We start from the raw sequence: 14,275 nt of genomic DNA, 5'->3' as shown, positions 1-14,275 counted from the left end.
TATCATCAATGTCATATAAGTATTTGTGTTGGATTATCATAATATGGGATTATCATGTTATACCTTGACTTCTTTTGATAAATCATGATAAGAATCTTGTTTAAAATAGTCTCATCAAGTTTTCCTTACCTTACATAGAGAAAGAAGCTCGACCTGATTAAAATTTGAGACATTAATTTTATGTACCATAAGAGTTACCAACGTTGCAGCATTAATTTTATCTTCAAAGTTCGACCTGATTACATTTTCCTTTAACACATACATCCATTAGATAAAAACAAAACCAACGTTACAGCATACTTCCCATAATTGAGGGAAGAAGCAAAACTACTTTTAACAAATCCATCAAATAAATCCATTTACCTTGACTTTTGAGTTTTGATGATCCACAAACAGAACAATCTTGTTTAATATAGTCCATCATGTTTCGCTTGCTTAGAAAAAGAACTTCAACCTGAATAAAGTTTAAACCATCAATTTTATGCACCATAAGAGCCACCTTTCTATTGGGATTATCTTATGTTTCCCCATCGCATACATCTCCATTAGATGATAGCAGGACCAATGTAACAATATGCTTCATTGTTTCCTACAACCAAGGGCTAAGACAAAACTACATTTTGACAAATCTATCATATAAATCCATTTACATTGACTTTTTTAATAAACCACAAACCATCATCTTAGTATAATCTCATTAAATTTCTGTTACTTATAAGAAAAAACATCAACCTAATTATAATTTAAATCATTCATTTTACATATAAATGTCATATAAGTATATGTGTTGGATAAGTATATGTGTTGGATTATCATGTTAGTGTGTAGTGTCACATCATTACTTAGATGTTATATCAATCATTTTTGTTAAAAAAATGATAAAAAAACTTATTTTTAAAGACTAAAATTGCTAAAGTTTAAAAATATAAAGGATCAAATTTGAAATATATTTTTTTAAGGAATCAAAAAGTATACAATTATCAAACTATAAAGATTAAAGGTGAATTTAAACCTAAACCATACTATAATAAATAATTTGGCATTCTTTTAAGATAATAGTTAGGCATTTTAGAAAGCTAAAAAGGAAAAAAAAAATAAATTATAATGTTAGGTCAACGCCAACCTTGTCCTAATTCCATTCTTTATCCCATGCTAGTCTCGTGCATTCATAGAAAATTCACATTATTTTAACTATATAAAAATTTATCCAATAATAATAAAATATTAGAAAAAAAAATTTGCCAATCAATTATTTAGCTTTTCCTCTAAATAATAGCTTTGAAGATAACAATAATCTTGAATCCCACGTGGTCCCACGCAAGGATAACATCTTCAAATGTTTTTATTTAAAAATTTCAGCCACCTACATCTCATGCACATGCCAATCCCCCCAAGAAAGACAATAACTAGGTGTGGTGTGGTGAGTGGAGCTTGGACACCATTATAACTCTTTCCTTCTTTAGTCCATTTTAGCAATTAAGCTTCCGTTTGCTAGTAGCTATCTCTAGCTTCTAGTTCTAGCCCCTTCCTTTGTGAACTTTTTTTGTTTATCCAGAAGAATATGACATCCTGGTTATTGGGAAGGTCTAGTAGGATCTTAATTCATCAACAACAACAGCTTCACAAGGGACCATTTCTTAACTATAATAGCTCTTGTTCCTCTTTTCGATCAACTGAGCCATTTAGGTGCCGTGATGCATTACCGGGTAAGAACTCGTCACCTACCCTTTTCCGCTTTTGGCGTCATGAATCAACCAAAGCTGAGGCACAATTGGAATTGGAGCAAGATGTCACCGAGGATGACCCTAAACAGGTACTTAATTACTATTAGTGAACCCAATCATTTTTTTCTAGAGACAATTCTGTCTAAGACACGGTTTAATGCACTTCACTTTAAGTGGCAATATAAACCTTGATTCACTATGTTAATGTTGTAGGATAAATCTATTCTACTAGACCCACTTCACTCGGTGGCGTTAATTAAACTAGACTTTAATTAACAAGTTATCATTAGAAGTTGGTTAAGAGTCTGTGAGACCTTTAAATTGATGGATCAGTTCTTTAATTTCTTTCGTTATTTATTTGGGGGGCTTAGTGAAATTTTAAGTTCCTTAATAATTCGCGATTTTTTTCTCTTCAAATGATACTCTTAAAAGAAATATTTTTATATGTTTTTTAATTACAATATTTTCGTTCCAAACCTACGATAGAAAAGTCATCTTAGTTGAATTAAAGTTTGTAGCCTTTAAGTTTGAGTTAAACTTTTTTTATTTGTTATTCAACGGGCCTAAATCTCGAACGAAAGAACTACTAGGAAAATAAACGTGAGAAAATAAAAGTGAAAACTATATGTTCCAAAATATTGAACGGCTAATTATGAAATACAGATCTGTGATCACAACTTGTTTGTATTTTTTCTCTCCTTAAAATCTTTATTTGATTTCTTGTCTACCCAGTCCACAGTAACTGCAAGTACGGACATGAGTAATATTACTTTTATTCAATTTAATTTTTTGATTCACACACACACACACAATCATAATATAATTTTTTATAGTTAGTATGAAATTTATTTTACATTATAAATTAGAGTGAACTTTTCATTTTTTAATTAAATATTTTTATATTTTTCTCTCTATTTTGAATGTGTATTTTACATATTTTTCATGTTACTAACTAAAAAAATTCTCTCTCAATAATTTCAAACTACAATATTTATCTTTATATGTATCCTTGTTTTTTTTATCAGCTTAACGAATACAGTAAAAAAAAGAGTTTAATGAACATGTGTAACTAAAAAATTATACCGTCAATAAATTAAAAATTATCTTTAATTTAATTTTAAAGATAATTATTATAAAATCAGTAAATTATTATATAAAATAATTTATGGTTAGATAATAATATAAAAATTACGCTTGTTATATCTATTATTTATTTATTCTTATTTAAATATGAGTGTACAGTCTACACGAATCACAATTCACAGCCCATCATGAAGAAAAAAAGTTTACACAAATTAGTAAATTACATGCTTGTACACAGACTATTAATTTCTGCATTTTTTCTGAAATGTTTTTTAATCTTTTAGAATGATTATTTCTGAAGGCAAAAAGGGAATATATTCCAAAATATAAAATTACATTCGAAAAGGAAAAAAGAAATGCAGGAAGCAACACAGCGCAGATTCGTTTCGGAAGTTTTTATTATAGTTTTTTTGTTACATCTTTCCTTTCCTTATTCAACTAAAAAAGAAATATAAACCCCCATTAATTAATTAATATATCATTTCACTGCCATTTCTTTCTGTAAATTTTGAAAGCAACGCATCATTATTATTATTATTGATTGACAAAGCAACGCGTTATTTTAATCCAAACATAACACGTGATAAAAATTAAATTTTTGTCTTAAAGTATTATATTGAAAGGTTCACACGTGATAATGCCTACTCCAAGGTATTGTCCATTCACAAATCACTTACTTTTTTTAGATTTAAACTAATTCTTTAATATTACAAATTAATTAATAAAAATACTAAGTTAGAATTTTAAATTATTTTGGTCTGACTTCCTTTTACCGGATGCAGCCTGACTGGCGAAAGTAGGAGTGATCTAAAACCTTGCAAATTCACAAACTAAACAATCCAAATTTTTAACTTTATTTTTCTTCAATTTATTTAAACGTCATTTATAATGAATATTTATTTATTTAAATAAATATTAATATAAATTAATTACATATATATTTTTTTAATTTTATATAAATAAGTAAAAACATGTGAATGGTCGGAATAGTTTGAAGTGTACCTAACTAAATAGGCATACATAACTAAAAAACTAAGGTTGAATTAGCAACGTTCTAGTTTGAGGTATACCTATCTATATGCGATGTGTATTTGACTTAGACCCGCATTGTGACATCTCCGATAATATGGATGTTTTATATTTTTCTATTTTTCATTTCCATTCATATAAATCAACTAAAGAAAATAGTAATACTTATCTATTAACTTAATTTAAAATATTCCATAATCTTAACCCACTAAATCTTAATGATAAATATACAGCGAGTACTTGTTTCAGAAACTAAAATATTCCAATGTTGTTGTCGCCTTATTCCCCGAGATTAATTATTTAATTATGCCTCTCACTGTGTCAGATAATTGATTTTCCTGGAGGGAAAGTTGGATTTACTTCTGAAATGAGATTCATTTCTGAGTCTCCTCAGAAAAGGGTGCCCTGTTATCGTGTTCTTGATGGCAATGGTGAGATCCTTAAATACAGCGACTATGTACAGGTATCTCAGTTCAGCTATGTCAGTAACCAAAACTTGACTTTAGCACTGTGATAGAGTAATGCATTAATATTATATTTTTCTACAATACTTTATAAATAATGTATATTGTGTATGATACTCTAAAAGAGAAAAAAAGCGCTATAAAGTGACATAATCATCCAATCACAAATTCCTAAATTTATTGACTTTTATAATAATTATTATAAAAGCCATACAAATAATAATTAATAATTAAATAATAATATAGAATTATTTTACATACATAGTCATTAAATTCATTTTTACAACATAAAATTATTTGACAATTTTATTTTACAAGTAAGAAAGATTAGTAAAAAGATTTTATGCAAGAATTTAGAATAATTTTTGGCAATACAATGCATGAAACACATCACATGGGGACTTTATTAGTTTACTTATCATTGGCTTGGCATTTGCATAACTGATTGTTGAATAATGTGTGGACGATCATTGAACAGGTTGGCAAGGAAATGGGTGTGAAGATGTATTCTGACATGGTCACTCTTCAAACTATGGACAGCATATTCTATGAAGTGCAGAGGCAAGGTAGAATTTCCTTCTACCTCACCCAAATGGGGGAAGAAGCAGTTAACATTGCATCTGCTGCTGCACTTTCTCCTGATGACATCATATTGCCTCAGGTTTGCCTACAATAGCGCCTGGTCATGCATGTTCAACTCTTATTATTATTATTATTATTATTATTATTATTATTATTATTATTATTCTGCTATTGTGGATCTCTAATGAGAAAACAGGAAAACTGAAAATCCAAAATATTTCAGCTTCAAGTATCCTAACTTTTCTTCACTAATAAATAAGTGAGCAAAATGAAAAACTGGCACGGACTTAATGAGAAGCAGCAGTCAGGGTGACTTTTTCTTATTCTTATATAAGTGGACAACAACTTAAATATGCCCCCAACAACTTAATGAAAAAATAAGGAAAAGTTACTACAAAGTCACTGAAACCATTTCCATTTTAAACACACTAGTTGAATTTTATTGAAAATTACAATGTGAGTCTTTCTTCTCATTTACTGAGCTCAACTTATGATCATGTAATTTTCATTAATAGGAAATGTGCTACAAAGAACATGTCACTAGGGAGAAATTATTATATAATTTAAAACTGTCACATCTCTATGGTTCTGAGTTCTGACTGATTTTTATGACACAAAACCCAGTTTTATAATTTATCAATTGTGTCATGTGGAAACGGATCATGTAATTATTTAGTTGTTAGCATCCACAAATGAACAAATCTATCTCCAGCTGATACATGTTTGTTGATAATGAGAATGTGCATCATCATGTTTTCACTGGCAGTACCGAGAGCCTGGAGTTCTATTGTGGCGTGGTTTTACACTGCAGCAATTTGTTCATCAGTGCTTTGGAAACACACATGATTTTGGAAAAGGCAGGCAGATGCCTATACATTATGGTTCTAACAAGCACAATTACTTCACAGTGTCATCCCCCATTGCGTAAGACATATTCACCATAGTCTAAAACATGTTTCAATCATTACAATTAATAATTAAATTGTTAATTGGTGACTTACTCTCTGAACAAGTTAATGTTGTTTGGCAATAAATTCAGAACACAACTTCCTCAAGCTGTGGGGGCTGCTTATTCCCTTAAAATGGATGGGAAAAGTGCATGTGCAGTCACTTTTTGTGGGGATGGTGCCACCAGTGAGGTTAGTGGTGATAAACTATCTCTCTCAATTAACTAGTATAAAATGGAACACCACCATGCTGATTGCTATTATCTGACAACATCAAACATTGCAGGGAGATTTTCATGCTGCTATGAATTTTGCAGCAGTCATGGAGGCCCCTGTTGTTTTTATCTGTCGTAATAATGGATGGGCCATCAGTACACCTGTAGAAGACCAATTTCGAAGTACTCTTTCATTTCATTGTTTTTTGTCACACTCTTTTTGTTAAAAATTATTTTACTCCCTCCATACCCGTTTCGGTATCTGATTAAGCTTTAGACCTTATTTGGATAAACTTCTCAGTAAGTACTTATGAGTTAAAATTAGCTTGTTAGTTGAAGACAAAGAAATTTAATTCATTTTACCTTATTATTTTTTTCTCCTATAAATATTTATTGAGAAATTCATCTAGTGTACTCTTTATTTGATCAAATATATAAAGTTCAAGTCTATCAGAAGCATAGAAAGCATATGTTAATTTTTTCCTGTTTGGATAGGCGATGGTATTGTAGTTAAAGGTAAAGCTTATGGCATCTGGAGTATCAGAGTAGATGGAAATGATGCTCTTGCTGTTTATAGTGCAGTACACACTGCTAGAGAAATCGCTATAAGAGAAAAAAGGCCTGTTTTAATTGAGGTGCATTGAGCTTCCTTCATGCTAAGATGATCATTGTTTGATACCACATCATTTTAGTGTTCAGCAATCTTATGCTAATTGTTACGTAACTTTCAGGCTCTCACTTATAGAGTAGGACATCACTCTACATCTGATGATTCAACTAAGTACCGGGGAACCGGTGAGATTGAATATTGGAAGACGGCAAGGAATCCTGTGAATCGATTCAAAAGATGGGTAGAAAGGAATGATTGGTGGAGTGACAAGGATGAATTGGAGCTTAGAAGCAGTGTTAGGAAGCAGGTAAATTTTATTTTGCATATTGCATTTAATCCACCTTTGTACACACATGACACACCAACTTGTTCAGTTGTTCTGACATTTTGTTTTCGGATTTATGTTTCTTTTCTACAGTTAATGCATGCGATTCAGGTGGCAGAGAAAGCACAAAAACCTCCACTTGAGGACTTATTTAGTGATGTCTATGATCAATTGCCATCAAACCTTCAGGAGCAAGAGAGACTACTTAGAAAGACCATCCAGAAGCATCCCAAAGACTACCCTTCTGATGTTCCTTTGTAGATATTCCCAATTCAAACAAGGAATTGTATTAAATCTAACAGTCAAAATATAAAATAAAGGGATTGGATGCCCTGTCCTTATCTTTTATTTTGATGCTTCTTATGATATTTTCCATTAAATTAGTTCCACAATAATCTTACCTAAAAGTAACATTTCAATATAACATTTAGCCCTTGGAATCAAGTTTGAAACGAAAACACTTGAAACAAGATAAGTTCACAGATCAATAAAAAATGCACATACGATTGCCATTGAAGATAAACTTATCATTCATCAAGAAGCCGATAAACTTGGTTAGTACACTGTACACGCACAGATTAGTCATTTTGGTTCCATAAAAAAGATTGGCTATACGATGAGATGTATTTGTTTTCAAATGGAACCTCGACAAGTGTATTAGGTGATTTCAAATACTAATTAAAATGGTAAGGGATAGAATGAAGGGTGGTGTTGCGCATCTGACGGGGTAAACGCCGGCAAAATTTCACAAACACAATTGTAATAAAATTTATATAAATGATGAGTATAGAAATTAAACTCCAAGAATAATCCAAATATCTATGTGCTCAATTTAGGCACCCTGGCCTTTGAAGATGCACAAAATAGTGCTCCATAGTTTGTGTTGCCTATAAATATAAAAATGCAACTATTGTATCATGGCCTATCATTGCAGAATATTGCTCAAACGGATAAAGCTAATAATTTTTGTTTGTTTGATACTCCTTCAAGTTTGTTGTTTTTCTGACAGGAATGATTGTTGAGTGGGTCAACGCTAAGAAGGGTTGAGGGAAAATAGAATAGTTTAAATAAAGCTGAGAAATGACAGATTCAAATAATAATTTACAAGTTAAGAAAGAAGAGAATCCAGAATCTTGAAAAAGCATGTCCGAGCAAATAGTAACCAAAAGCTGTCTTCAAGTTTCTCGTACTCTTCCCCTGTTGGCACTGTCCAAGGTGGCATAGTATCCTTCTATTCATGTTCTCTCTCCGAATATCCTCAAGAATATTATCTCGGTATTGTCCCAACCCTCACATTGAGAGAAAGAAGACTACTGTTGCTGTTTTGGACTAGACAAGGGAAGTGCATGCTTCTGTCCTTGATTCATTGGACCATCGTTTCTCACTCTTCATTGCAACACTTTTCACGTTATTATGTGCATTTCTGTATAACCTCATTTCATGTCAACGTTTGTTCAAGGTTTAACATCATCATCACAGCGCTGCTTGGAGCATAGAATAATTAATATTCGAGTATGAGTATGGATAGCCCTCCAGCTTCTGCATCTTACGTAGTGGTTGCATGTGATGCCACTAGGGAGCGCACTGAACACGAGATCAAACTCGTTGTTGATCATGTTCAGGAAAGGCATGTCTTTCTCCCTTCTGGTGACAAGTTGCTTGTGCTATCTATCTTGCATAATTAAAGTGTCTCACCCTAGGGAGTGTTATTGTGCTACCTTGTTTTACTTATTCTATCAAATGTTGATCTGCATCAGCATCAGTTTGTGTATAGATGGAAAGTTATAGTGATATAGATATATAAATTGTTCTATCAAATGTTGCATGACTATCTTGTTCCTCCTTTTGGATTGACAGTGGGGTACCAGACATTAACATGTCCCGAGTCTTTTGCTGGAACCAACTTTCGTGCAAGGGAGGATGAAGTCAAGAAGAAAGTTGATGCATATGCAACTAAGCTTTTGCCAAGTTATGAAGATTTTGAAAGTGAAGGGGGTACATTATTTAAGTTCTAGAGACCTTTGCAATTACTCCTAGCAAATGCATGCCTATTAATTGTGCGGATATGAATATATATTAGTAACTTGGACTCCTAAATTGGTACAAGAGGCAAGTAGCTTGGGTCCTTTTTTAAGCATATGTTAAGGTTTGATCTCTGGATATGTGAATAGAGCCGTACATGTGGGGAGAAGAGTTTTTCTTTATTTGATACTCTACTTTAAAGATTAGTCTTATACTTCCGGTTATAAAAATTCTTTACTGTAAAAAAAAAATGGATACTTAAGTTGGGTATAAATACGTACTATCTGGGTATGCATCAGATGTAGTTCCTCAATTTTTTTAATAAATAAAAACATTATCCTTTGACTCTATGTTCTCGACCTCTCAATTTGTCACTGTGAGTGTTGAGTTTAACTCATTCCAATAATTCTGTTATTGTGAATCATCTGAAGATGAATGAGATTTATTTTAAGGGATTAACTTTAATGAAATTGCTAATCTTTCTTTTGATGAACTATATATAAATTTAGAGGCAAGTTTGATGAACAAAGAAATTATTAGATTAAAAATGTTAAAGTGTGATATCATAATTATGTTTAGGTGTTATAATATTTATTGTTGAAGTCAAGGAGATCTAACTCAGTTGATAATTGATTGAATAGATTGTGCACGAATTATTATAAATACTGTCATTTATTTTTATTCCTATCAATTAAAAAAAATTATTGCTGAACATGTACTCATTATAATTTTTATTACAATCTTTTTGTCATGTCGAAGATTTTTTTTAATAGTTATATTTAATTGTGTGTGTTTTTATCATTTATACAATTTAATCATGTTTATATATAATTCTGTAATTTATTTATGTATATTTTTAAAAATGTACGTATCCATATTCTCAATTTTTTAAAAATCCCGTTACCTATATCTGGTACCGATTAAGTATTCCGTATCTATGCAATGTAGGTGGTTGTAAATACTACATAACCTTAGAGAGAATGTTTTCAAGGGCTATTATATTTTCTAAGTAATAGTTATGTTCATGTGAAGGTTGTTATCGAAGTTAAAGTCACCGCGGGATTTCCAATTAAACAGGTTGTTTTACAAGAGGTTACAAAATATAATGCATCTTGGGTAATACTTGACAGGCATTACTATCTCTCCGCTTGTGAATAACCATATTATTTCTTGCATGTGACGCATGATTAATTTCCATTAGTTAGTCCTCTAATGAGGATATTACCAAATAAATTTGTCTTATCCTAATGTGTCAATAGGCATATCTAGTAGTGGATATATGAAACTTTGTTTCAATTTTGTTTTCCAAATAATAAAATTTCATTTTTCTTTGTTTCCTATTTATTTTCTTCTTATGGTTTTCAACTTTATTGGGTAAATTTGAACAGACATCTTCGGCGAGACCTGAGGTACCACCTTAATAAGATGCCATGCAAGATTGCATTGGTTAAATATGACTTGTCTCTGGATATCTGGAGATCTCATTATGTACATGAGACAAAGATCACAGAAACAAAATGCGTATATTCTTTGCCAAAGTTTGTGTCGCTAGCAGATTGTCATAGTGTTGAAGACATTGAGGATTCTATTATCTCTTGCAAAAGTTATCCCCATTCTATATTTTCTTCTGATAGCTCTAGTACGATTAGGAGCTACACAAAGCAGTCATCATATGGTAACAGGTCACGGGAGAACAGTTCCTTATCAGATTTTGGATCTTCTTCTAAGCAAGATAGATCAGGTCAGCAAGCCTGTTTAAATATTTTTTAATCATGTACTTAATTACACTTCAGCCTGTCTTATAAGTCTTAGGATTTCTGCATGCAAGCTTTTCTTGTAGCGGTATTGAATCATTGTGTTTGGAAATGAACATGTATCACTGGCTTGTCAGGAAAATATAAGCATATAATTTATTTTCGAAACTGTTTTTTATGCATGATTCTTATTCCTTCTTGTGGAGTATTATAATATGTTATTTGGTTGATTGGGAGGTGTCGAATGGAATATAGATTCCATTCTATTGCTGAGAAATGGGTAGAATGATAAATAATCAATTAATTGCATTTCATTCCATCTCATAACTCCTAAATTGGAGAAAGAAAAACAGAAATATCAGTAAGAAATTGAGATTTTTCTGGCTGTCATATTAAATGTCTCTTCAGTTTCTAGTTTCTTGTAAAGTTGGTTAAAAGCTGCTTTAGTTTAGGAATAGCTAATTGTGGGGTAATAATGCTTACTTTTGCAGCTTAGTCGTGATGTCTTTTGCATTTATGCTCAGTTCGATTGTTTGATCTTGAATCTTGATGTTTCATTTCCATTGTCTGATGTTTCAGTCTGATAGTCTAATCTAATGTGTCAGTTCGATAGTATGATGTCCAGTGGTCCAATAGTCTGAAGTTTAGTCCTATAATTATGTTTGGTCTTTTAACAGAATCAAAGGGAAAGTAGTGTTGATTTGAAACAAGCAATTGGACACACTTCTTATTCATAGAATGCCTTTTCCTTTCTGTGTTTCTTTTGTACATACTAGAGACTGTAAAGGCATATTCATTAAGCATTTGGATTGGTGGAAACAGGAAACTAACTCAAATGTTTGATGCATTTTGAAGTTGAAAATTGTAAAGCAATCCATCTATGGTCCAATGATTGGCGGGAACTGCAGTTTTCCCTCATTATGTATTCAAGTTAGTTCTTTGTAATAAATAAGAGTTTTAGCTGTCATGCAGGCATAAGCATCAAAGGAGAATGTAGGCTAATTACTTCTCAGATTGACCAAAAACAAAATCAAAGTGGCTTTCTGCCAAAACATTCAGATGCTCCGCTTCTTTGTACTGGCTGTGGTACAAGATTGTCTATCAAGGAGTCAATGAGGTTCAGCTATTCTGACATTCAAAGTGCAACAAATGATTTTTCAAAGGATAAATTATTAGGTGAAGGTGGATATGGTCACGTATATAACGGTGTTCTTAAAGATGGACAGCAAATTGCCGCAAAGGTAAGGAAAGAAGAAAGTTCACACGGGCCGGGTTTTCTGAATTTCATTCTGAGGTGTGTCTTAAGTTTTTCTCGACACAAGAACATAGTGATGCTGTTGGGTTACTGTTGCAAAGAAAAGAAAAACATCCTGATTTATGAATATATTTGCAACAAGTCTCTCCATTGGCATTTATTTGGTAGGTTGCCTTTAGTTTATTTCTAACATATCTTATGCTTCAAGTCTCAAAAATTACATTTTATATCCACTAAAGTTTATTTTTTGTGAATATGGGAAAACATTCTTGTAGAAAATAATGAAGCTGTTCTTGAGTGGCACCAAAGGTATGCCATCGCCATTGGGACTGCAAAGGAATTGCGTTTTCTACATGAGGAATGTCGTGGTGGTCCTATTATTCATCGGGACATGCGACCAAGCAATAGACTTCTCACCCATGATTTTGTTCCCATGGTAAGGTAGCACAAGTTAAGGTTCATGGATAGTGTATAAAACAGTTTTGGTTTGATAACATTCACATTACTCGGCCTATGTTTGGTTTACAATTACAAAAGTATTTTTGCCAATTTCACTACAAAATTGCACGCTTCAATAGATACATGAATTAAGTGTGTTTGGTTTATCCATTGAAAGACCCCTAACACTGTTGAATTAAAAGTTATGAATTCCTATTATCATAAAATATGCCTAAGAATATTTGTTCGTTCAACGTTAACCCAAACAGACCCTAAGAATAAAAAAAATTATTACTTCTGAGGTAAAAATACTTTTGAACTCTCCCAATTTTAATCTAAACATGTAATCAGTATTCCCATCTTTCTGAGAGGCTTCTTCTTGTATTCACATTCCCTTTACACATGCAACTCATGTACCCATTTGATGACAAATAGGGAATGTGCGCTTTCAATTAAGTGGTGTGTTACAAATGCAGCTAGGTGACTTTGGCCTTGCCAAATGGAAGACTGGTGATGATACTCTACAAACAAGGATAATGGGCACATTAGGGTGAGGATTTGTTCAAGATTGTTATTACTAACTAGCCAGATCATATAATTTTGGAATTCCAAACTTAAAAGTATAGCTAAAATAAACAATTTTTGTTTTTGTAATATTGACTTATTGTAAATACCTTGCTCCTGAGTATGCTGAAGACGGAATTGTTTCTGTGGGAACAGATGTGTATTCTTATGGCATTATTCTATTGATATCAGGGCGCCAGGTTGGCAATTCCAAAAATCCAGAACAACAACAATCTCTCCGACTATGGGTATCTTCAATTGTTTATGTCTTTAGATATTTTCAAAACTCTTCCATGTCCATAGAAATTAAGAAAAAATTATTATTATTATTATTATTATTATTATTATTATTATTATTGACCTTGATAAATAATGTTACATGTGGAAACATTTAGGCTGAGCCTATGATAGAGAAGTTGGCTTTACATGAACTGATTGACACTCGTCTAGGGGAATCATATGACACGTATGAACTCTACCTCATGGCTAAAGACGCATACTTCTGTGTGCAAAGGAAACCTGAGATGCGTCCTTCAATGGGAGAGGTATATAGTTTATTGGACCTTTTACTTTTACTTCATTTTTATTTGGCTAAAATTTAAGTTTCATTTTTTTGTGTTTTAAATTTTAAATAATAGACAAATTAATCCTTTAAAATGTTTTTAGCAATGTTAATTTTAGATGCACATGATAAACACTCGTGTGACGTAACATTTTTCAAAGTTTATCACGTGTTAACTAAGTTGATCAAATTAACTAATGTGATAAACTAACATAACCAACTTGGTCCAACATACTCTAGGAAACACTCTAAACAAAATAAAATGCAATTTTTTTTAAATTTAAGGAATCAAATAAGATATCAAAATTAAATTTTTTATGCTGACAAATATCTTGCATTCCTTTCTGTCTAGTTACTGCAAATTACAGTTAATAGCTTGTTCTCCAGGTTGTGCGACTTTTTGAGTGAGAAAGTAGCCAGTTCCACTCCTTGTACCTAATTACAATTTATAACGGTTAAGGTTGCATCGGCTCACTATGTGTGTTGTAGTAATTTTCTTCATTGTGTGCGTGCCCTTTCTGCTTTGGTTTCTCCCATCTTTTTTTGTGCTTGGGAGATTATATAGTTTGTATAAAAGGATGGCTTACTGCACGTCGGTTGGTTCTTACAAATGCCTTTTATGTTATCGTGATGGAATGGATACGAATTACGTACTCGTGCTTCTTTTCCTTCAATGAAAAAATGACACCCCGGTGGAAAAA

At 32.0% G+C, this 14,275-nt stretch overlaps 2 protein-coding genes across 2 annotated transcripts; both read left to right on the top strand.

Moving 5' to 3' along the window:
- Positions 1-1,286: 1,286 nt before the first annotated feature.
- On the top strand, positions 1,287-7,327 carry LOC100789693 (2-oxoisovalerate dehydrogenase subunit alpha 2, mitochondrial). The gene is made up of 9 exons (XM_003523363.4): positions 1,287-1,813; positions 4,162-4,299; positions 4,779-4,961; positions 5,649-5,806; positions 5,922-6,021; positions 6,116-6,227; positions 6,540-6,679; positions 6,776-6,961; positions 7,073-7,327. Exons 1-9 carry the CDS (start codon positions 1,562-1,564, stop codon positions 7,238-7,240), a joined length of 1,437 nt encoding a protein of 478 aa, XP_003523411.1. The 5' UTR covers positions 1,287-1,561; the 3' UTR covers positions 7,241-7,327.
- A 1,172-nt stretch (positions 7,328-8,499) lies between these two features.
- LOC106798604 (proline-rich receptor-like protein kinase PERK14) lies at positions 8,500-14,013 on the top strand. The gene is made up of 8 exons (XM_041014679.1): positions 8,500-8,626; positions 8,837-8,974; positions 11,728-12,174; positions 12,286-12,446; positions 12,925-12,958; positions 13,205-13,260; positions 13,408-13,557; positions 13,927-14,013. The coding sequence occupies exons 1-8, from the start codon at positions 8,500-8,502 to the stop codon at positions 14,011-14,013; spliced, it is 1,200 nt and encodes a 399-aa protein (XP_040870613.1).
- Positions 14,014-14,275: the final 262 nt, after the last annotated feature.

Source organism: Glycine max, chromosome 4, assembly GCF_000004515.6.
Source record: "Glycine max cultivar Williams 82 chromosome 4, Glycine_max_v4.0, whole genome shotgun sequence".
Classification (NCBI taxonomy): domain Eukaryota; kingdom Viridiplantae; phylum Streptophyta; class Magnoliopsida; order Fabales; family Fabaceae; genus Glycine; species Glycine max.
The sequence above is the reverse complement of the archived record's forward strand: the minus strand, read 5'-3'. Positions and strand labels throughout refer to the sequence as shown.